Source organism: Spea bombifrons, chromosome 11 (assembly GCF_027358695.1).
Source record: "Spea bombifrons isolate aSpeBom1 chromosome 11, aSpeBom1.2.pri, whole genome shotgun sequence".
In the NCBI taxonomy this organism is placed as follows: domain Eukaryota; kingdom Metazoa; phylum Chordata; class Amphibia; order Anura; family Pelobatidae; genus Spea; species Spea bombifrons.
Window position 1 is genome coordinate 28541566 of NC_071097.1, and position 24911 is coordinate 28566476.

Sequence of the window (24911 nt, forward strand, 5' to 3'; positions counted from 1 at the left end):
AAAGTTAGCAATGATAACACTTCTCAGTGACTCTAGGCACAATTTACTCTCTTTCCTCCTTAAAAACTGTTCTCATGTTAGCTATTAGACCCAGTAAGGACAACTGGCACTATTATCAAAAAGTTGCCAACTAGACTCTACAAAAGAAATCCATATAATATTTTTTGCTCTTTTGCTTCTTTTTTAACAATTTGTTATTTTTCTGTGGCCTCCGTTTGCCGCAGGTTGGTCATTGCACACCGTGGCAAGCTCATAAAGCTTTTTGTTGTTTTTGGCCGGTTTCTGAAATCCCACCTGAACTTAACTTGAAAGCTTCATGTGTTTTCAGAAGAATGTACTTCCATTTTGCAGCGTGCTAATCACTAACACGTGTCTACGCTTCGCAGTCCCAGATGTTTCTTACATTCAGGCCTTGCATGCAGAGAAGAGAAAGACGCGAAAACAAGGGGGGGCATTGTCCTGGCTGTCAACACATCAAGCGCAGGTCTGTCAAGCCTCACGTGAAAAGGGTGATTCTAATTCAGTGGTTGTCTGAACCTTGAGCCTATTACAACAGCAAAATTGGGGAGACCTCGTCGCCGTAAAGATTAGTTCATTATAACATTTTGGCAAGAATAAGACAAGGAATAGACAGACAATGGGCTCCTGTGGACCCCTTTTCCTTAAATCACTGAAACGACATAAGCAATGAAAGGAAGGTATGAATATTCAGATAATACACCCTACCAGCAGAACGCCAACTGCAAAAATAAACAGAGCGTTATCACCACCCAAGCCCATTCGTCTCACAATGGTCTACTACATTCATTTTTCCTCTTGGTTTATGATATCTTCTTAAATATTTAGTTAAAGGTTTCCAAGACAAAGTAGGGAAATGGGTATGTACATTTCCTTTAGTGTTTAATCTAACAAAACGTTCAGAGTTGAATTCATCAGAGCTATGAATGAAAACTATGAAGTCTTGTACCTTGAGCTTCAAAATATGGGGATTGACCACAGGACAAGCTATTAAGGTTTGTTCATTACTCCTCGCGAATTACTACATGCTCACACCCCAGTAATGTTGCCCAATTATACCCCTAGGAAAATCTTACATATTATGGATGGAGAATGGTATGGGTCATACAATAACCCCTTGGTTTACTTATGCTGCAATACAACCGATATATGTCTTTGGCCACGTTAAATCCGGCCAGACATAAATACAAATTGTCCAATATTCTGATGCTTGGAGCTACTACACTGAAATAAATCATCCTTTAAATATTTAATGTTGGGTAGAAAGCCCGAGAAAAATAAATGTGTTATAAGAAAAAAAAGAAAGACTTGTGAATTTTGATTCATGGCTATTATTTAGTACTAATCATACAATTCATCATTGTGATTTTTTTATTGATGAGATATAAAGTAAAGGTGGAGGATGGCTGCGTTGGCGTAACGATGACTATGCAGAGGATGGTTCGCATTTAGAATTTTATAAAAACATCTTATAAGAAATGGGTTCTGCTCTATTTATCACATTTTACACGAAAATGAAGAGAGGAATGATCCATTCTATCAGTTTTTGTAAAAGTAGAAACTAAAATATCTCTGTATTCTTCATATATACAATGAGTTTAATTGTCAAGGAGTAGAATAATGGCTGAAAAAAGTGATTCAGGTGCAAAGATTTTAAGTGGTCTTATCACCATAGCAACCAATGGAATGATGATAGGAGCATTCCTTAATTTGGTATGATGATAGGACAACTTTTCAAAAAAAGTAAGAGGGAGAAAAAAGAAATGGGTACTAAAAATGGGTCAGTACTACAAATGGGTCGGCAATGATGAACAAGTCAGCAACGCGTTTCACCCACCACAGCGGGCTTCCTCTAGGCTAGACCGTGAAACGCGTTGCTGACTTGTTCATCATTGCTGCTGATTTGATGCTGCACTATTTTCTGCAAACCCTCATGTAAGGTATTCACTAATATTAAATTATATACTGCTTTCATAAATGCTGATTTTGGCTCTTTTCTTATTTGGAGGCTCTTTTATTTCCACACTGGGAAGCTTTCAAGATATCTACTTGGGATCCCTACACAGACCACCTATATTACACTCAAGTCTCAACACTATCCTATATTTAGGATTTTTGCAAATTAGAGGACATTTACAATGTTGTACCCTTTTATGCATTTTTTTGGACACCTTCCTTTCCTATATACTGCACATGGTGCACATGGATCCCATAATTCTATTGTATTTTCTGATCAGGGCATCTTTACCATTTGTATGTTTCTTTTGAAACCTCGGAAATATGTTCGGAAAATAAATCCTGTAAGGTAAAGGCGGGATTCTTCTAAATGTCATATCGAATTGACTAGTACTAGGTCACTAAACCACATAAAAAGGTACTGATTTATTAGTAATTGAATTGCTCATTTAGTAACTAGGTAGTAAAGAATTTTCAGTAATAGTAAAGAATGTTTATACTGGAGTAGTGATTAATTTGTGATAAAGGGTTGATGTATTTATATATAGTGGATTGTTTTTATTTGATTAATAGAGATTAAATAGTGAGTTAAGATCACAATTGTTTGTGAGTTAGGGATGCCTTTGTGATTCATTAGTAATTTATATGGGTAGCCTTAATTGTATGGTGACTAATTAGTCATTTAGTATTGCTATTATATATAGTAATTAGTGATACCTTGCTTAAATAGTGATTGGTGTTTTCTTTAAGAGCAATTGTTGGATTCCTGATGACTTACTGACTTAGAACAGTGACATACTTTATTTAAATGTTTGGTGATTTATTTTCGTGGAGATTAATTGGAGAATCGGGATCAGATTATTTGAATAATAATTACATGACAGCCTGGTGTCACTTTATTTGAATAACAATGAATTGATTATTCATTTTTATAGTGATAAATTGGTAGATGGGGCTTATTTCATTAAAATAGCGATTAAGGGGTCATGGTTATTTTATTTGAATTATGATAAATCCTCATTTTTTCCCTTAATGAGAACTTCATATGTCGAGGCAGTTTTACACTCCGGTCCCCGTTTAAAATAGACTCCTATGCATTTTACTGCATGAAAATCTGTGCAAGTATTCTATTATTAATGGAATTAAAAATAAGACACATTATTTTTCTCCCCAGTCCTGATCTGCTGTATTTAAGTATAGTTCCCACAAATAATATGTAGCACTTATATAGCACAAATATGGCTTTTATTTAACTGTACGGCTGAAGGGTTCCTGTGACAGTAAGCCACTAGAGTTATTCTACGTTAACCCCTTTCGAAACCAACAGCATACAAGGTATGTCAGGAAAACATTTCCATAGAGGACCAATGACGTATCTGGTAAGTCATCAGTAAAAATTGGTCCTGGGTCGCTATGATCATGATGATCGCAGAGCCACTGTTGTTGCTGACCGCTTCATGACCAAAGTGGTCAGTCTACAGGAGACCTCCTATGCTTCCAGGCATGTGATCCCTTCTACAACCAATCACATGCACAGATATTGCCAGATGACTAAGGCAGTGCTATATTTTTGAATAGCATTGTACTTGCTCCATAGGTGCCAGGCTGCGCATGCTTAGAGAGGATATCCCTTTAACACCTGATTTATCATTATTCAGAATTAGGGCAACACCAGAAAAAACAAGTCACGGGATTAATTTAATACAATGTTATATATTTTATTCCCCACTGCAGTTTCTTTAAACAAATAACAAATTTAGCAATACTAACAGTAATCTTTTTTACATTTTTCTCTTAAAAACCACACACGCAGAAAAAAGAAATATTGAATTAAATCATTCATATATGAAAAAAATCTATTAAAAGAGAAAATACAATAAAAATAAAAACATTTAGACAAACAAAATAACAATACACGGGAAAAAATGAAGGCGAGTAGTATATCTTAGCATGAGATTGAGATTCCAACAGGTAACGAGTAGTGGCAATGGTTGGGCACGGGCTGTCAGGAGAGAAGTATAGATTAAAGGAGCCGGCGGGGCGCGACCTGTTGGCTATCCGTGTTATAAGTGAATGTATAATTAAAGACAGCCTCATTTTATTCAGCGTGTGTTTGACGTCATGTCCGTAAGTAGTCAAGGTGCAATGAATAGGATCCTTAGAGTAAATGCTTTAATATATAGTCTCAAATGAGAGGTTGTAAGGGTTAATCCTGTTAATAATGCAAAACTTATCTTTAAAGTCTACACAAAGCCTCAAAACATTAACCTTCTGAATGATGAATCATTGTATCAACAAAACAAGATATATATATATATATATATATATACCGGTATACATACAGTATATATTGAGATATATATATATATATATACATATATATATATACATACAGTTTATATATATATATATCTATATATATATATAAGATAGGGTGCACTAGTGTTTTATTTAATGAATAAAGCATAAGGTTACATGGGTACTTTTATCAGTCGTGGTTTTGCATCGTGTCTTCTATTTTTTAGCTGGGGGAAGCACCCAGGCATTGTCTATTTTTGTTGAAGTTGCATTCTTTATATATATATATATATATATATATATAAAAATCAATGTCCAGGTTTAAGAAAAAAATAATCATCATCAATACATTCAGGGTTCACCCTCTGTAATAAAATATTTCGTTCCATATAAGACAAGACAGAAAAAACGCCTGTATACATCACAAATAAATAGAATAAATAAAAAGCATGGGTTTTAAACATTTCTTAAAAGGTACATTAACCGTTGTTGGAAACATGTTTATTCCCATGGGATGCGTACAATGTAAGTATATATAACTTCCAGGGTTAACTTAGATCGCTGTTGAGAACAAAAGGGGAAAAAAAAGAGAATGTAAACCGAAATATGTATATGTTGTATAATGTGCCGCACAAAAGCGAGTAGAACATATAAACAGGCTGTTTACAAAGAAAATATTGTGATGTAAAAAAACTGATAATTACCTAGATATAAACACGTGTGTCAGTGCGTATATATATATATTATATATATATATATGGATTATTCTTATTATTTAGCTTTATATATTTTACTTTTTTAGAACAATAGTGCGTTTGTGCTCAGATGCACCATATGCAGAAAAAGGATTTACATATTTTACATTTATTACAGGATACAGTAAATAAAGTATTTTTTTCTCTACAATATAAACATAGTATAGATTTTATGGAATGGTTAAAGATATTATCCGCGAAATAATGAATGCATCCAGTGTTGCTCTATATGATAATATTGAGAATGCTTTGCCCGATTCAAGTAATAGATTATTTTTGTGCCCACTTCTCCTATGTGGCACACATACAGATTAGTTGGAGCTTATGCACCAAACTGTATGTTTGCCAGTATATCATAACTCCCAAGAGTCCTGGTATTTAAGGGACAGTCCTGATTCTCAGGCATTATCCCATGTAGCTGCCACATTGTTCAGTTTCTCCAAACCAGCCCTGCATAATGCATACTTAAACATGTTGAATGTTATTTCATACTTAGCCTCTTCTTTTTGGACAGAAGAACCTGCCCAGGGTGGTCTCTACATAATACCCAGTAACGCCGATGACTTGGAATGTATAGGCAAGTAAAATTGAATTATCGTATTTAGAGAAGTCAGTGAGGTGAAATGCAAGCTGAAATTTTAATAAATAAACCCAAAAGAGAACATATCAAAGGCTATAGACAAAAGGGTGTCTGTTTGGGGTGTGAGGGCACAAGGGTCAAACAGCTTACAAACCGTATCTATGTAAGGCAACAAACACGTATAATTACTCGGCTTACTCGGTTAGCGGCCATGGCATGTAGTTCCAGTGGTTGTAATATTTTAATATATTTTAAGCTTAATATCTTTTGCTCTGGAGCAAATAGATTTCTAGAACAGTGGCGCGTTATCCTCAATCAAAGATATTAAGTTGCTAAAAAGTATCGACAACAAAATACCGACGGGTAACAAGATACCCTCATATATATAATTTTACCCGGTGCCGCTTACCGGGGGGGCTACCGACCGTTTCAACGCCGAAACGATAGCATCCAGTTCTGAAGGAGTTAATAGCGAGCCATACGCGTGCAGGACTTGTTCTTGAGGAAAATAACAACATCTTGTCACCGTCACCAAACCCCCCCCCCTCGGTGACGGCATCTGGAATAATGGCAGATCACAGCCTCGGCTCATACAGCCTCTATTCATCTGCGAGCTTCTTGCATACGCTGCAGGTTTACCGAGAAGCTATTAGCGAGCCGCCGCTGATCTGTTAAAAGGGATGATGCATCTCGCACGCGTCAGCCGAGGATGATGGACTCCATGACATAAGGTGGCAGAGGTTCAGTTCTTCAACGCCTGCCGATCCAGACCTGAATCCAAGGCCGGCTGCAGATAAGCGGCATCTTATCACCCTTACAACTGCTGGAGATAAAACGTTCTCCGTGCGAGACGGCATTTTCCTTTTTTTTAATAAAATGCATACACCGTAAAACCCACAAACGTAGCGTGGGGCTTCCCGGCATGGAGGGGACCCTTTCAGTACGTCTCCTACTGAGAAGTGATATTTTTAGAGTAGGAAGTCAGTACTGTAAGGGACGGCAGACACAGAGCGATCTTCAAAGCTACCAAACCAAACAGTCGGTTCCAGAGCATCTGCCGTGAGCATCTAGAGAGGTAAACAGAAAATGTGCAATGTTCCAGACACACACGTGGGGCTCTAGAGCGCGCGCTCACGCCATGGACGTCATTTCCTACAGGACCTTCTAATCTTAATTGAGGATTGAGAAAGGTATTTGCGTTCGGAGTCCGCAGGGATTATCCAGTTCCTACTTGCTTAACGCCTGGTTGCAAATAGCGCACACAAACACGGTTTCTCTCTGCGCCTCGGGAGCTGAAAAAGAAAGACAGGATTTTGTTTCCCTGGAACTCGCAGCATTAATCATATGATCCTCGTCCGCTGCCTGACGTACATCACAATGAAATATTACAAACTCGGTTGCTTAAAAATCTATCTCCTTTTTGTATAAAATCTCATTTTTGTATAAAAAGAAGACTGAGTATGTTTTTTTTTATATGTATACCCTTTTCCGGGTTAGCACTTATCTACATATCACTGTCGAGAGAATAAGACCCAACGCATTTACCAAAAAACACATAAAATCACACGAAGGTTTAAAACATATACCATGTAAACATATATAGAGAGCCGTATCCGTATTTTGTAACGTACCTGTGGCCCCCATAACTGATTTTGGAACTTTGTAAGAGCAGCACCTCGAACAGAAGCTATTCCCGCAGTTACTGCAGCTTCTCTGCCAGAGAGGATTACAAAGATTGGACAAATGTTTGAACCGCAGTCACGTTTAGCAATCTTTAATGTTTGTTATAATAAAACAGAGGCAATAGTTGAAACTTTGGGCAGTTTGTGTAAAGTAGATTTTCTGTTCTGTGTTTTACTTTGCAGAGAGTGTGGTAGATAACTAGAACTGCCTCCCAGCAGAAGTGGTAGGTGTTAACACAATACGGGAATTTAAACATACACAGGATAGGTATGTGGCTCCTGAATTTAAGATTTGGGTCTTTAAAGCAGTCTTTAAAATGGATGGACTAGATGATCCGCATTGCTTTTATCTATCATCAAATTCTGTTTCTGTGTTTAACCACAAACATGCATGGAATATAAAGGTATTAAACTTACCCTCTTTTTCAGTACTGAGAAGTTGGCGCTGCATCCGGTACATGTGCCTGGAACACGAGCGGAACAAACACACAATGATTGACAGATAGATAGACTGCAATAAAACAAGTAATTGCCCCCCAATCCAATGAGCAGCCCCACAGAGGGGCATCTGGCGAGGGGCAGAGTGTTTATAGGAAGGCAAGCGTGTTTACAGGAAGGCTAATGGAAATAGTTGGTCCATATGAGGCATCTACTGAATTATATGACACAAAGGTTGTTGATGCCGGTCCATGCATCTGGTCATATTTATAATGCGCAATTCTGGTGCAAAACGAAGAGCAAGAAGCTGGAACATTTCATTGGCTTCCACTTAGAACTTTGCTACAGAATGCTTCTTTATACATATCCAGCCCCCCGAATCCACCGAAGCACGCAGGTCATATTATCAGACCCTCTAGTTTAAGAGATATGTCATGTCTGATGAACAGCCTGAGTTCCGTGCCTTGGGCTCCTTCAGTGGTAAAGGCTGGTTGGGTGTTCTTGACTTTGTCTGACGCACACAATCTCCCCTCTTCTGCCTTAATTAGTGGCCGCATCATTCAATGAACGAACCGGGTTAACAGGGTGGTGTCGTAAGGAATGTATCATTTCTAAAATGTCACCTTTTCCTGGCTTTTGTCACTGTCCACGTGTTTTTGACAAGCACCACCTTTAGCAAATGACCTCAAAACCACGATATTCCACAGGCTACAAGAACAGCAGAGCTTTCAGAGGTCATACCGTCCTCAGACTGCCACGCCAACAAAGGAAAAACTCATGTAACCAAATGTATTTTCTTCTCTGACACGATGGCATTAACTGAATCCAGAAATGTTATTCTGGGAACGTGTGCCCTTTCGATTATAAGCTTGTTTTGTATCATGGGGTCTATTCTCGCCCTGTGAAGAAGGGGACAACCAGGATGTATGGAAGCCCAAGTCCATAGGGGGGGGCAAAAAGATCCTAACCTCCTGTAGACATTTTGGCCCTTTCAGGGATGGCGGCTCCAGAAGATAAACGCTGGCAATCAGGTTATCCAATGTGACTCTATATGGCATGATGATGTAACCCTTCCTCTGACAACGTAGAAGCCTGATACCAAGGGCTTCTGATAAAAAAGTAAAGTTTTAAAAAACACCAGTGCCATTCTAACGAGGGATCTCTATGACTGGTACTTCTATTGCACACAGCTGTGGAATGCAGCGGTGCCTTCCAAGTGTACTTAAATTAATATGCTTAAAATGTTATATATAAAGGATTTCCCAGTAAACACCATTAGCATGTAAAATGGTTGAGTGGAAGAAAATTACTGTGTGAGAAAAATAGGTTATTTTGTGTTCTTGCCTGCCTCTCCACGCATGAATGCAAAGTTTTCCTCATCGCACCTTAACTACTATATTTATTGCTTATATAATGAGTGGGGGTCTCGGCAGACATACTGGTATAGTTGGACTCCCCAGCCTGGGCGCTGAATGGTCTATCGGCTAAAGCGGCTACATTGTTGCCTGATGAAGTGCCCTATTACAGCGTGAACGCAGGGTGTAGCAAAGGTGAAGTTCCATATATTTTTTTATTTTCTAAGCTCATTTAACATCATCATATTGTAAGTAACCCATGTGCTGTAAATGTAGACGGTAATAGTGAAAAAAGGGTCATTTGAACATTTTATGTGCTTGCGGGGGCTTGGGGCGAGTATAATGTTTTATTTATTTTTGTAAAATTGTAATTCTCTTTTATTTTGGAGAAAATAGCACAGTGGAATCTCCTTACTGATGAAAAACTGAACGTATTGTAAGCGAAGCTGCTTGAGGTTTACTGCTATATGTCCTTTAAAGCTCACAGCTGTCACCACTGATTTGCATCCCACGCTTTATATAAAATCTAAGGTGAAAAGCCTTAGAATACAATATACTCGAGCATGACTTCCATCCAGAGATCTCAAAACCTTTATTTCATTAAGTTCCCTGATGTGCAAAGATGAAGTAGAGGTCCCAGTGTCTCCCACAGATATGCGTAGATGTGATGGATGAGATGGCATAACTAATGATATCACCACGTCCCCTGTTATCGCATCTCTCCTAGCAAGTTGAATGTTAACGTCAGACAACTTAATCGTTACCAGTTTAAAATTAAACAGACCTAACGACATGCCCCGTCCACAAAATACCTTCCTACGCTGTCAGCACACAACATCTGTAGGGATCCACTGATCTATTTTGACATTTAAAAAGAGACAAGGCTGCAGGTTGAGTTTTTTTTGTAATGTAAATCATACGGGAGAATTGCGAATGAATGTAGCTGGAAAAAATGTCATTCATGGACTGCAAGCATCACGATAAAGAACTAAGAAATGGTATTGTCTTCCATAGGAGTCTTGTTCTGATTCAGGTATGAATCCCATCTTTTTCTGAAGGATGATAGAATGTCAAATTCTGGTTCTATGCCCATTAAACAGAATATACTCTGAAGCATTATCAATAAATCACTTGTAACGGCGACCACACTGTCATATTATGGGTTTTCTAGTCTCAGAACCAAATATACCTTTTTTTTGGCCTCTGATTTATTTGTTCTAATCTCTTGGGCACTATAAGTTAAAGGCATTTTAAAGCTACCTGTCTCATTCAAAAATTCATAAATATTAAAGTATGTGTATCAAGTAACTGAAAGCCAGAAAAAATGGATTTGAAGCACTTAGGCGCATGATGGATACGATGTATTTTACGATATGACAACCTGTCTGGGAATATAACAAATAAGCCAAGTTATTGGGTAGTAAAAATAAACATAAAAGCTTCTCCAAAATGCAATCTTCTAAGTTAAAGAACTTGGTTAAACATATTGAAACATATTGTCCTAATGCTTTGCATGCCTAATTTAAGAAAACAAAGAAACAAAATAACCCAGGAATAACCTGAAAAAGATCGATTTATATTTTAAAATGTGGACAGGGGATGTCTCCTCGCACATTGAGTTATTCACTACACGGGGCCAGCTCAGCCCTTCTTGATGGTGAAACTACCAGTGCTGGCCCTTCATAATGGATTAGTCAAGTGAGATACTAGAAAATGGGATGATTCCATTGTAACAGAGCATTCAAGAATTGGGGGCATTGTGAATGTTAAGTAATGCATCCATCTTTCATATCATTCGTATTGTGAATAGGCATCTGCATGGTAGCGTCCTCCATAACTCCATGTTTTGATCTTAGTAGGACATTTTAGATGTGATGAGCATAAACCATTCTTCTGTATCTGGAAACTCATCTCTGTGTTGTTTCTTTACACTCCAGAAATCAGCCACCTTATTTCAAACTATTTTGTTTTTGTAAATGTAGCACTTTCAAATATCAACATTAGTAGCTAGACCAACACCGATAGGCATGACTTCAGGCAGTACCTGCTATATAGTGTTTAAAGACCATTATCACAGGATTTCATATAACACAACCCATAGCATTAAGGGCTGCCGTCAGTTCTGGCCAAGTTGTAACCTCCTTATGATTGTTATGGGATATGAGATACCGTTTTTACCTGTACTCTCCTGTAACAAACATTTAAAGACTACTGGTAACAATTAAACTAGTAACAAATTTGCAAGTTTACATTGTAACAGTCACATTAACTACTATTTGATTGAACACACAGGCTGAATAAACAGAAGGTGTAACCGAGTACAGAGCATGTTGCACAATTATGGCAGTTTGCTACGAAACCTTCTATGTATTTCCTTGGCAGGCCTACTGAAGACGAAGAATGCCTATTAACATACTCTGTGAGTACTCTAAAATGCATGATTTAAAAACAGGGGAACATAACCTTAGGTAGAAGCTGCAGCTACAGAGCTGCATCGCCACTCCTCCTCCATGGGCTGACAATTCTTGACAATGACTGGCTGCTTTAGGCAGCCAATCAGTGCCAAGAAAGCACTTGCATTGAAGTCAATGGGAGCGCTTTCTGCACATGTCTCATCAGACCCCGTCCTCAGTGATTGCTGAGCCAGCGCTGGAGCCGACTGGCTGTAAGTATATTAGATGCAGAAGGGGTCTCCTTCACATAAAGTAGCTTGGTGGTGGTGGGGGTAGCAAACGCATTCCGCAGAATCCCCCAGACATTTGCCAGGGGGCACGTGTACATTTAAAGGGTCTTTTTCAGATATCATATGCATTAAAGTGCATATGATGGCTGGAATGTACCTTTAAACAGGCTTTCATTTCAAAACATTCTGGTTAATGAGGATTTACAATGCTTAGGTTACCACGCGACCCGGTAGTAGGAGACGAGCTTGAGCCATTTAATCATCACTCAGCAGATCAGCAGAGCAGGGCCAAGGTTCAAATCCAGAGCCTCTAGAGGTATTTATGTTAAGACACTGGAATATTCGGATCATATAATTCTGTTAAAGTAGATTACTACCACTTGAATGATGTAAACTTTATAGCTTGTTTGAAATACAATGCGGTTCTCTAGAGAGGGCAAAATAAGGATGTATGGAGAGGAAATGGGAAGGGGTAGGTTCCACAACACTCATTTATTACAAGAATTTCTACAGTCAAACAGTTATTACAAAATATCAAAAATGTTGGCTCCTTTAAATGCACAGGGAATTAGAACACTGAAGGAGAATGGAGAAAAAAAAGCACTTAATACTAAATATGTCTTTTCTGAGATACTGTGCTCAAACACTAATGAGAAAAGCAAAGGCCATGTCATCTGAGAATTTATATCCCTTCTGTTGCTTTCTCATTCACTAGATCCACAGATGCTGTGCATGGCAGCCATACGTTCCTCATTCTTCATCTCCTGGGATCGTGGGCCTCGGGTTCTAACTTTAGTCTTCAATTCCAATGCTTCTATAGATTTCTTTATCCTTTAACGTGATGGCAACGTTGGTATTAAAGAAATTGCATTAATAATGAGCATTTCTATCATTTAATGTATATTAAAGTGGTGATTGCTTCAGTCTGAAGCTAACAGAGACACGTTCTTTTGGTAATGCTATCAACAGCATGGCATACATATTTGACAAAAAAAAAAGTTAATCAAAGGCTTCTGAGTTCTAAGTGCTAATGTAGAATAGGAAATGCCGATTCTGCAAATGTGATGATACGCAGCCAAGCCACCTGAGGTTGGACAGCGAGATAATACTCAGTCCTACCTCTAATGCAGGGGTGTCCAACATGCGGCCCTCCAGCCGCTGCGGGACTACATCTCCCATAATGGGAGGGCTGGCTGAAAAGTATGGGAGATGTGGTCCTGCAGCAGCTGGAGGGTTGGACACCCCTGCTCTAATACAAAGTCATTTCTATGGGTGGACAGCAGGTCAAGAGGACCTTCATAGTGTCTTTAAAACCAAAGGCAATAAACGTCTAGCTTTCTACAATATCCTCCTTTTATAGGGCCATGTTGGTTTGCTTCCCTTATTGTTATTATAGGTATATGTCCCCTGCAGACAAGGGATGGGTAACCTTAAGCAATGTATATTTTACCAGCAACGCATGTCTTCCATACTCCAGAAGCACTTTGTAACCATTCTGACAAACAATACTATTAACTGGTAAAACACCATTTATTTTAAAGGGCCTATCTTACTTCTGCACCTTTATTCACCCAGACATTAGGAAACTGACCCCGCTGATAGAAGGGTTGACTATACCCTCTTGGCAGGATTGGTTTTGGTACGCGGGAAACATTTATTGTGAAACTAAACAAAATGAGCAACAGACGGCAAACACAGAAAAAAAATAAAATAAAATTCAGAAGTGCGAACGGACTTCCTGCCCCGAGCCACCTCTCCATAATATCTGCTCTCAGCTAACAGGCCGAGAATAAACAAAACCTCAGAACGTTCTCCCCCTGGACGCCTCGGTATAATGAATGGACAGGAAATGTGTGTTATGTAACTTTCGGTAGACGAGCAAGTTTGGATAAGATTGAGAAAAGTAGAATTGTTTTCTTCCATCTGCTCTTGGCCTGGACCATACATTCTGATCGGACACGGTGATCAAGTCATAGATGCACGTGTTATAGAATGGAAACAAAGGATGCTTTAAGAGCGGTAAACGGAAACACAATAGGGGTTGATAGGATAATTTATTGTATTCTTCGAAATATAAGTTTTAAAAGCAGCTAACGAGAATTCTGGTGAATTTGTGTGTTAAATTGGCAGCAATAGTTTACATCAATGCATACTTCCATTCTGGGGAAGAAAAGTGGTGTTGGCACTAAATGACATCCATGCGCACACTACGCTCTTACATGTTCCCACCTGGTGCCTGCACTTTAAAGAATAGGATCTGTCACACAAGTTTTTGTTAAGGTAAATTACTTGCACCATCTAGCCCCAGCCCACCAGGAATTTGCCCAATTTGCCAGATGGCCAGTCCGGACCTGCATTCATGCCTTTATGTGGTGTCCTCACAGGTAAATTATACCTACTTTAATAATAGTAATAATACAACATGTGAGGGCACGATGATTGCTTAACTCCAGATGCCATTTACAAGATCTTAATAATAATATTACTAAATCGACACCTTAAATATCCTTTGCGTTTAAAAACCAACTGCTAGAAATAACGGAAAGATAAAAAAAAACCAAAAATCTGTACTTTTGATGGTTTTCCTGCTCTGCGGTAGGTCTTAAGGAATAGAGCAAACAATCAAAAGATGTTATGCACCAAAGTTCTGGTTCCTGACAACTTGTGTATCATCCAGAGAATACAAGGATACATTTTATTCCTGTTTGAGTAGGAAAATGAAAAGAAAACAAAGTTTCTTGGGAAAAATGTATTGGATTCCAAACAGATGAAGTCCCACGGTGGAAAACGTGTTGTTGCAGCAATGCCTATTGTACTAAATTAAATAAATAAGGTAACACCAGACTGTGTGATAAAATGCGTGGAATCTTTGCTTAAACCAATATTTGCATTTTTTTGCTAATATAAACAGCAATTTACAAAAAAATTAAAAAAAACGAAATCGCAAAACGTTAACCTACAGACTTCAGCTGCAGAATCTCCATGCCGCTATTTGAAGTGTTCGAATAAAGCCCCAAACATATTCCTCAGCCTGGTACATAAATGGAAGCGTGTTAAGCAAAGGCAATGATCAGATCTGTCTTTTTATTGGTAATGTGAAGCGCATTAAAAACTACACAAGCCTTTGGAGAAGATTTTTCTGCTGCTATGGCAACAAAATCTTTTAAATTTAAATCAGCCTTTGGGATATTAAATTCAAAAAAAAAATCTAAAAAAAATTTAAGCACACCCTAAAATGCATATAAATAATATTAATAATAAAAAAAATGCATTCTTATTAGCGCATTTGACTGGAAAACTATATTGTTTAGAGTAGGCTTTAAAAGGGTTAAAGAGTGTCTAATGCACATTTTAAAGACTGTTTTCTCCAACTGGGGTAAGCTGTGACCTAATAGTGTAATTCTATAATGAAAAAGCTACAAATTGTTGTACAGATCATTAGAAATAACTATGAGTCATACCGAGACACTGGGGAACTTAAGTTAATCTGCAAGATAAAATTTGACGTTTCATTAAAAAAATAAAAATTATGATTTTGATTTACAAAAAAAGAAACGAAAAAAAAAAAATGTAATCGTGGGATTTAAAATCAGGGCACCCCGGCTCCAATAACCAAGTCGTTATGGTTAATTGCTGCATTTAAAAAGGTCACGTTGCAATTCGATTAACCGTCTGGCAAATCCTCCAATAAAATGCCACCACAAATTGAACTTTTAAAAGGTTTTGGCTGCTTCCAACAGCCTTCCGGAGAGGCACTAAATAGTGTAGAAATCTTGAATTTTATGATCTTAAGTGTAGCGCTGGGAGAATGATCTCAGCAAAATAATTTCCATAATCTCAATTGTTTTAAATGGATTATTCAACGTTTCATAGACTACCAATTATTATTGTGGCTTTCGGATTAGATTTATGACGCTTTATGTCTTATTCTTTCATAAGGACGGTTGGGAAAAAAAAATCTTATATGTGAGAGGCTCATCATCAGATATGTAATTAAATCAAAGAGGCCATCCAAAAAAAAGCACAGAGGCGCAATCATGGAACGCTTTATCTTTACATTCTACTGGCCAAAAAGCTAATGCATGGATCAAAAATTCAAGCTCAAGATTGTCAGCGTAGAGGTACGAATGTCTACTACGCTCGCAAAATGCCCTTTTGAGGCTTTCACCTGGTAGCAATTTGGCTAATACCTTAACATGGAAACACATTTTCTCCATGATTAACTTGGGAGTCACAATCATTATTCATCATGAACGTCTGAAAGGTTTTTTCGCAATTATTTGGAATAGTAAAAGACTTTTAAACGTTGGTTTCCATTACCAAAAAAGATTTGCATTTATAAACCTGAAATGTATCTATATACAAATACACACACAATAAATACACAATTATTCTTAATACATATTCTGTTTATCTGATATCTCTTTTGTCCGCCCTGCCTCAACCCTGCAATTTCCTTAAAAATATGTAGTTTTAGTTGAAATTGTTACTCATTGAAATTCAGTGGCGCATTTGGCCAGGTCTCCCACACTTTCTTGTCACCCGCAAATTTTTACTAATGATGGCGACGGCTGCCGGTTCTCCAGTGCTCTACTGAAATATCTAAAATCTCTGGTGCCCCTTCCTTCTCACTGTGTTACCCCTAGCATTGTGTCCTACTGCATATAGCAGTCACCTTTCTCCCACAGGAAGAGAAATGCTTTAATTGGTCTGGTCTATTAAACCTCATTATTAAGTCTCAACTACCCTGAGACATAAAGCGAGGTGGAACTGCTGTGCTGTCATGGTGGGGGGGGGGCAACTGATGCCCTTAAGTATTCCAAAATGGCGGCACGCATGACGTACACAAAATAAAAGTATTTTATAAATAAAAAGTAATGACTCATTATAAATCTAAATTAAGTAGAAATAACAATTCATTTTTGATGTCTGGACCCATTCGCAACTTGCATATGGGAACAGACAAAATATCACACCAAGTAACTCATTGTAGATGTGTTCAAACAGTGATGGGGTAGACAGATTAACCTTGTAATGAAAACAGTTTATTGCCGTTACCCTTCATGAATCCTACTACCTTCCTTCTAGTTTTTACTCTCTTGCCCTTCTCTACTTCCTACTTCCTGTCTCCGCCAACATGTCTCCACACATCTCTGTATATATGCAACATACACATTCTACACTCATTTAGAAAAACAATAAATTGTTTATCGACAGAAATTGGAAGGCGATTGGCGTTCCAGGCTTCTAAATATCCTCATCTGCTTTCTGTAAAAAAGAAAATTAAACTGTTCTGGAGGGTCGCATGAGAGCAACAGCCTGCGATTCTGAATTCATGACCCAATGTTTTGGAAGGGGAGTCATTTCTATCGGCAGAGAGGCATCTGAACGTTATAATCGCACACGCTGGTTCCGTGCTGCTCCAGCATGACTCCTGGCTACGACGGGCAAGCATTCGGCTGTAACTTAAAAAAAAATAAAAAAATTGTAGACTATAGCCAAGCAAGAAAAAAAAAACCTGAGGGAGTTTTTATAATTTATCCTTCATGCATAAGTACAAGAAAGTATTCCAGATGGTATCAGCATGTACTGAGCTACCAAACTCCAGCCTTTCACTCCCAGGTTATGCAATATATCTTGCTCACTTTATTCGAGATGGAGAATTATCGCCGGCTCAAAACCACCAGCTTACATGAAATGAATGATTGGCCTTAATAGGTTTCAGCAGTAAAATCCTGCCGGTGCGACGGAACCTTTAGGGGTTTTCTACATTCTTTTATAGATTAAATTCAATATAAAAAAAACCAAATCTGTTGGAAAGGTAATATATTATAATAAAAATAATAATAATAATAATAATAATATGAGGGAAGAGGCTTTTCCTACCCTCAGGTGTGGTGGAGAGACCTCAGACTCAAATGGTGTTGTTCAGACTATTTAACTGGATGGTCTAATGTCTCTGGCAGTCTCACCAACCAAGAATGCACATTAAGTTACTTAAAAATATAAAAATATTGTTCTTACCTTTAGGAGAAACTGCAGCAACAGAGTTGCAGCAGAACACCACATCCGTGGTTTGACGTTACTGCGTTAAGCAGCCAATCGGTGGTAGGAAAGCATTCCCAGTGAGTTAGATACCCCCTGAAAAGCTTCCTAAGCCAGCACTGGAGCCGACCGGTGGTAAGTATATCACGTGGCAGGTGGTGTTCGGCTGAAGGCAAATATGCAAGCCCAATAGCTGGGTTGGGCGGTGGGAAAGGGGCAAGTGGGACCACTCGGCTATCATATGCATTAAAGTGTCTCTTTAAAGAGATGTTCTAATGTAAAACATGACAAACTCCCACATGTAAAAGGTCTTGGCAACGCACTTGCCAAACGGCTATCAAATGGACCCTTCTTGAATTGAATTTGAATAGGGTAATGAATGGGCATGACAGAATGAGAAGCAGCAATCCTCCTATTTCTCCCTCTTTTGGACCCAAAACCATCTTGTCCCACTTCCCTCCATTGAGCCCAAAGCGTATGGTGAACATGAATCTATAATAGTATCCTACAGGGCCAGCATTATCTAATCACTTGCCCATGCGGAGGTTCTCTCTCTTCTCCTTAACCACCTTTACAAAGACTACCTGATCAAATCAATATATATATATATATATATATATATATATATATATATATATATATATACACACATACATACATACATATATACATATACATATATATATATAAAATGGGTTTTCAGACGGATATATTGCTTATTGTAATCATTACGTGTCTATTGAACATAAATGTAAAAGTGTAGGATTTAGGAAAAGAGACAGGTTGGTTTTAAACAAGTTGGCAATGTATCTACTGATACGCATTCTACACAAGCATTAGCAGCAGGGGTTAAATTAAGACGCATGCTGCTCTCAATTAAAACGTTGGTAAGAGCGGCTTACTCCATGTTTATTTTACATTCTTTCTCCAACTAACGTGGAAAAGGCACACTAAACGTCTCATGTTTCCAGTTAGAAGCTTTAAGCCCAAACTTAAATCAAAGTCCACGGCGGATCAGAAATAAGAGAATGTTTGTCTGTGATTGCATTGCTTAACTCGCGTGGCACCGTAGCTTAACAGTTCATATCTCCAGAGATAGCAAGTATGTACGTCCCGCGTACTCGCGTTCTGGCAGCTGTATTGTACACTGCGGTAACAGAGCAGAACAAATCCTTTTCCATTAAACAAAGGTACAGTTGTTCGCAAACTCAAAGTCTAAAGAGTAAAAACACTTAGTTCCACTCAATCTAGGGTTACCTTACACAATTCGGGCCACGTGAACGGAGCTGAGTTTAATTACGGTAGAAAAACCCGAGTCTGCTCCAAGCGTAGGTTTTACGGCAATTTAAGAAAACAAAGATAGGAGGCATAACTCGCTACAGATAGAAACCAAAATAGCCTAGCAGGCTGCTTCTGATCATTGAGATGATCTTGTGTCAATCCCAGCCATGGCCATAAAGCTTCATCATTTTCACACAGGGTAAAGCCCCAATTAGGCAATCTGGACGTAGATTCATCGCCCTATCTGTAACACATTGTTATGGAACCAGCTTTGAAGCTCCACCATGGAGCTCGCGCTCAAGCGGTGATACAGTCAGCCGGTTAGACTGGTCAAACAGTTATTACCTGCTTCTATGCTTGTTGAAATGCTCTGTGAGAATACAGTTTTCATAAATAAACCCCAAAATGAAAGTTATTCAAGAGACCAGATATGTTAAGAGGGTAGCGCTGGCTCATGTGGCTCCTCAACAACCATCTGTGCTTCTGCTCCTAGGAGTTACCAATGTTTACACTGATATAACCCCATTGATGCTCGAGAACTGGTTTGAAAACCCGTGGCTATGTCGTGCCTCCTTATGTTCTTCTTCTACCAACAGGCACAAAACTTTAGTTTTTTTCCACTTTATTCTAAATCACAGTTTGCTTGGAATTACAATCATTTTACATACCCAAGTTATTGGTGGGATATCGCTTGCGAAGCTTCTCCGTAAGCTTAGACACTTTGCTTTTGATGGCCTCGTTTTTACTGAGAAATCCATTGTCCTGGAGGTTTAGGTCGTATTCCACAGCACACTGGGACACATCGTCATCTTCCTGATAAAAGACACATACTTACGTTAACCACAAAAAATACATACAGGTCCGGAGCAGACATGACATAAAGTACCCCCTCTCACCACGCAGATGCCTCATTAATGGTCTCCAAAGACGGCTATAAATTGCATTCCAGTCTCAGCACTTGCGGTATGTATCTTATGGGTGTTTGCAGATTCCTTGCTTTGTTATATTTAATATTATAATCAATAAATCAAATATGACTATATATTAAAACCATACCTATGTCTACAGTCACCAAAATATACACGCGTGTTGGTTATCTGCCAGTGAGCAGCGATCTTAACTACTCGTCAAAGGACTTCCAGGAACGAAATAGGTTGCCTCAGCACCAGAAAAACAGAGGAAACGGCTGATTTGGGACAATAATGTAATTTGACTACTGTTACCGGAGCTCCACCGAGGGGAAGAAAGCTCAGAATATCGGTGAGACAATCATACAGATTGAAAAGAGTCAGCTGAAACTTGGGTAGGCTACATGTCCATGTGAAAGTGGACCTTTAACTTACAAAGAAAACATTTATCAACGGGACATTAAAGAATAGAAGTCGTTATTTTTGTGGCACCTACGGCACACGTCCAATTATATCTCTACCCTCTAGAGAGGGTTCCTTTTTCCTGGTTTCTCCGCTAGTTAGAAAGATTTAACACCAAGCACCGCAAGTTGGCCCAATTAGGGGAAAAAAAAAAAAGGTTACGCAGATCCTGGTTGGGAAACATGATATAGAAATAAACCAGCTAGACTTGGTAAGTTGTTATGTTTTACACAAAATTGCGCTGTATTCTCCAAAACTAAAATACACAACTTTTTTCACAATTGCCAATACACTCATTCTTTCATAGAAAGGCCTCCGTTAGATTTCCTGATATTAAATGTTTGTGGCAGTTTGTCTTTTGGCACAAGATAAACATGTTCATTGCATGTGAAATATTAAAAAGCATAGAACACGCTGACATTGTGCGATCTGCATTTCCCGTTACTACGCACACCGTAACCAGTTACCCTATACATGTTTCAGGGTGGTTTGTCTGCACTCACCAATGTCATCGGTTGTTGATCCTTTCTCAAGCAGCATGTAGAGAAGAGGACACAATTAAGATAAGAAAAAAAAATGGTAATGGTCAAGTGAATTTGGATGATGGCAACCTCAGGTAGGAGCACAGACAAACCCCAAATACCAAAGCATAAAAAAGGATATTACACATAAAACAGTATTTATAGACAAGTGTATGAACGCCTGTTGCTTTCATTTGAAATTGAAACGTGGACCTACACAAGCTGCGTCGGGGTATTCCTCAGATTACCCTACTGCGGGGCAAATCTAGGAGTCATACAAAGAAAGCTCAAGTGTTTCCAATGAAGTTTAGCTACAGCAATAGGGAAAATATTAACTCAAAAGGTGAAGAAAAAAATTATTAAATAATTATTGCGCATCTAAATTTCAAGGGAAATTGGATTTCTTGAGTTTCTCTGGGAAGAATGGATTGCCCTTTATAACGGTCAGCGAATGCGGGGAGAGTTCTTGGAAGTCATGCGACTTTTAACTTTGCATTATAAAAGAACTCTGCCCCCCCGTTGGTGAAATTCAATGGCTTCATATCGCTTACAGAGTTGAGCTTATCCGTCTATCTATAAGTCTATTGTTAGAACACCTTGCTTAGATTTGATTTCCTGAATCCAGGGATCATTTTCTTAATTCTTATTAAAATGTAAGGCTGGAATTATTTAAACAAATGGTTGAACGCCAGGTAGCAAGAGGTCTCCAGGACCAGAAACATTCACTACTCTTCCAAGTCCGCAGGTGAAGCTACACTGATTTCACAGAGTCAGCCTACACACCTTTAATCCTTGAATGGTGGCTTCATACCACGTTGGCACCCATGGTATTAAAATTAACCGTCCAATTGTCATTCATCACATGAAGAGTTACTCACCTCAATAGCGTCTTTAAATTCTTCATCAGGCTCTGCTTCCTCTGCCTCTTCTACACTCCCAGGCGAGAGGTCCTGGAAAACACAAAATATCCAGTTTAGGTTGAATTTATCTACAATTACCAGGCATACACAAAAAAAAAAACACACATTACTAGAATCGCTTACAAAAGGTAAAGATCAGCATTCAAATCCCCACAAAAATATATATATGTTTTTGGAGACAGTCAGAAAGGCTCTGTTCTATAAAAAGAGATTTTAGGGCAGCAAAAAGAAAAGGAGACGTCTGGAAGACCCGGTAAGTTTTCTGAGCTGTAGGGTCCAGAACAGATCCCTTAGAGACATGTTTTAAACAGACTATGAAAATTCAGCTAATTTGCTAATTTTTATTAACCCAAAAAAAGATAGGGAACCATACTTCCCAAGTGTCCGGGAGACAAATGTCGCGATACCCCTTATCTAATCACTCTAGAGCAGACCTGGGCAAAGCACGGCCCGCGGGCCACATCCGGCCCGCTGAATAGCTCGGACCGGCCCGCAAAGAGTGTCCTGGTGACTCACCAATGAGTCCGGTGTCCCCCCCCGCCCCGGTCACTTACCTTAAACTCCTGTGTTGGAAGCGTTTGTCTCGGGTGCCGGCGCTTTACGCTGGGCGCCGGCATATGACGTCAGACGCCGGCGATCAGCAGTGAAGCGCCGGCACCCGAGACAAACGCCTCACGCTTCCAACACAGGAGTTTAAGGTAAGTGACCGGGGCGGGGGGGGGAGATCCTGAGAAGGGGGGGTTAGGGAGTTAGAGGGGAGATACTGAGAAGGGGGGGTTAGGGAGTTAGAGGGGAGATACTGAGAAGGGGGGTTAGGGAGGGAGGTCTTACTGTGTGTGTGTGTCTTACTGTGTTTGTGTGTGTGTGTCTTACTGTGTTTGTGTGTGTGTCTTACTGTGTGTGTGTGTATCTTACTGTGTCTGTGTGTGTCTCACTGTGTCTGTGTGTGTCTCACTGTGTCTGTGTGTGTCTCACTGTGTCTGTGTGTGTCTCACTGTGTCTGTGTGTGTCTTACTGTGTCTGTGTGTGTCTTACTGTGTCTGTGTGTGTCTCACTGTGTCTGTGTGTGTCTTACTGTGTCTGTGTGTGTCTTACTGTGTCTGTGTGTGTCTTACTGCGTGTGTCTTACTGTGTTCATAGCTTATTCAGTTATTGTAATAAATATTTTAGCCCATTTTTTAGCTCAAAATATTTTTTCCTTTTTTTTCTCCTCTAAAATCTAGGTGCGTCTTATCAGCAGGTGCGTCTTATAGAGCGAAAAATACGGTATGCACTCCGAAGCCTTGTTCATTTTGTTCACTTCTGTGCTGTGCTAATAGTTATTCAGGCCTTACTTATTCAAGCACCTCTACCAATGACGTAGGCTTGAATAACTTTATTAAACAGCACATAAGTTAACAAAATGGACAAGGCTTCGGAGTTTGTAGTTTGTAGAGGTCTGGCCCTCTAAAACCATTCCAATTTCTCATGTGGCCCCATGGGAAAATTAATTGCCCACCCCTGCTCTAGAGTACTGCAGTACTGAGCTCAACTAATAATAATAATAATACTAACCCGGGATACATCAAATGAACCAATTTAAAAAGGCCGGCGGGCCTGAACACTCACAAATAAAGCGCAGAAAACTCGTTCTCAGTACAGAGAAATTAACAATATCAGCGAAACAAACAAAAAGTGCTGCCTTCAATGAAGCCAGATTTATTAAGAATTAAATTGCATTTTTTTTTTATTTTTTATTTTTTTTTTTTACACATTTTCCCCGTTTCCCTCGAGCCCAGTGTGTCCGTTCACTGAAAACAAGCGATCCCCTTCTCAAGAATTTATTTACATGTAGCTTAGAGACATATATATATATTTTATTCACGAGTTAAAGTCATGACTTTTTAAAATGCATGGACAAAAAAAATAAAATATTCCAAATAAAGTCTACTTCTTAATTGTATGGAATGTATTCATATCCATCCCGCTCTCCTGACATTGATGAGAAAAGAAAAAGAGAATGGAAAAAGAAAAATAGAAGAAAAAGAAAAAAGAAACTATTGCAGGAGATATAAACGGGATTCTCAAAGGGAAAATATATTTAAATATATTTATTTATGGAAATGTCAGCCGTTATTTCGGGAGCTGGGGCCTAGATCAATAAGAGGTCCTCTTATAGGGAGCCAATATTTGCCCTATCGTGGCTCTTTTTGCCCCGTCCTTGTAAGTAAAAGGTGTAACTTTTTCCAGCGCTGCTGGAACCAAGAGTTTTTTTTAATGCTTTCAACAGAAATTGGGACATTTCTTCACGAAATCCTACCAGTTTATGGCTTGCAAACTCTGGGCTGTCCAAGCAGGAGGGAAACTGAGGAGACAGAAAACGAAGGAGGAGAGAGAAAAAAAGTAAAAAAAACGTATTAAAAATGATTTTAAGATTGGGAGAAAAAAAAAAGCAAGGAAACAAATACCTGATGGGAATGAAATATTCAGGGGGAAGCGAGGGGTCTGAATACTTTTCCCGAAAACACGTTCATTATAAAAATAAACAAAAAGAAATATTTCAGCCCACAAAAGGACGGCTGGGCAGACGGCCAAACGTGGACAAAAGAATAAAACTCTGCCAGGCAGCGAGCGATTTAACAGATTCCATCCAAACTTAATGCAAGAATAGAAAAGAAAAACGGTGGGATCCAAAGAGTTCCCTCCAAGTTACCAGAGGGGAAGTAAGAATTGGACTTGCGCATTGTCCTGGGATCATTAATAATCGGACATCGCGTAGAATTCATGAGGCGCACAGTAGATTTCTACGTGGAAAGTAGATGTAAAAGAAAGCGATCTGGTGGCCTGATAACCTTTTAAGTTATTTCAAAGCAAATTCTTTCTTTGCGTGATTATTCTCCAATGACTTGGATTCACAAGAACGTTGCTGGAAAGGGAAACGCACATTGGCGGAATTTATCAGATTGTTGTATTTTATAAAGCCAAGACGCCGCAGGTTCTTATCTTTCCGACCACTTACATAAAACGCAA

The 24911-nt window shown here is 38.9% G+C and overlaps 1 protein-coding gene across 4 annotated transcripts in view; it reads right to left on the reverse strand.

Annotated features, from left to right (window-relative positions):
- Positions 1-6149: 6149 nt before the first annotated feature.
- ZFYVE27 (zinc finger FYVE-type containing 27) overlaps positions 6150-24911 on the reverse strand; it is a 31890-nt gene continuing 13128 nt past the window's right edge. Inside the window, exons 8-14 of one of the 4 annotated variants that reach the window (XM_053450379.1) lie at positions 24202-24246; positions 21861-21932; positions 20965-20985; positions 19760-19904; positions 7707-7753; positions 7239-7320; positions 6150-6899 (exon numbers count right to left, since the gene is read on the reverse strand). In XM_053450379.1, the coding sequence (XP_053306354.1) occupies positions 6835-6899; positions 7239-7320; positions 7707-7753; positions 19760-19904; positions 20965-20985; positions 21861-21932; positions 24202-24246 (477 nt within the window). In that variant the 3' untranslated portion in view covers positions 6150-6834. The remainder of the gene's footprint in view (positions 6900-7238; positions 7321-7706; positions 7754-19759; positions 19905-20964; positions 20986-21860; positions 21933-24201; positions 24247-24911) is intronic. The other 3 variants (XM_053450381.1, XM_053450380.1, XM_053450382.1) reach the window with 3 other exon arrangements.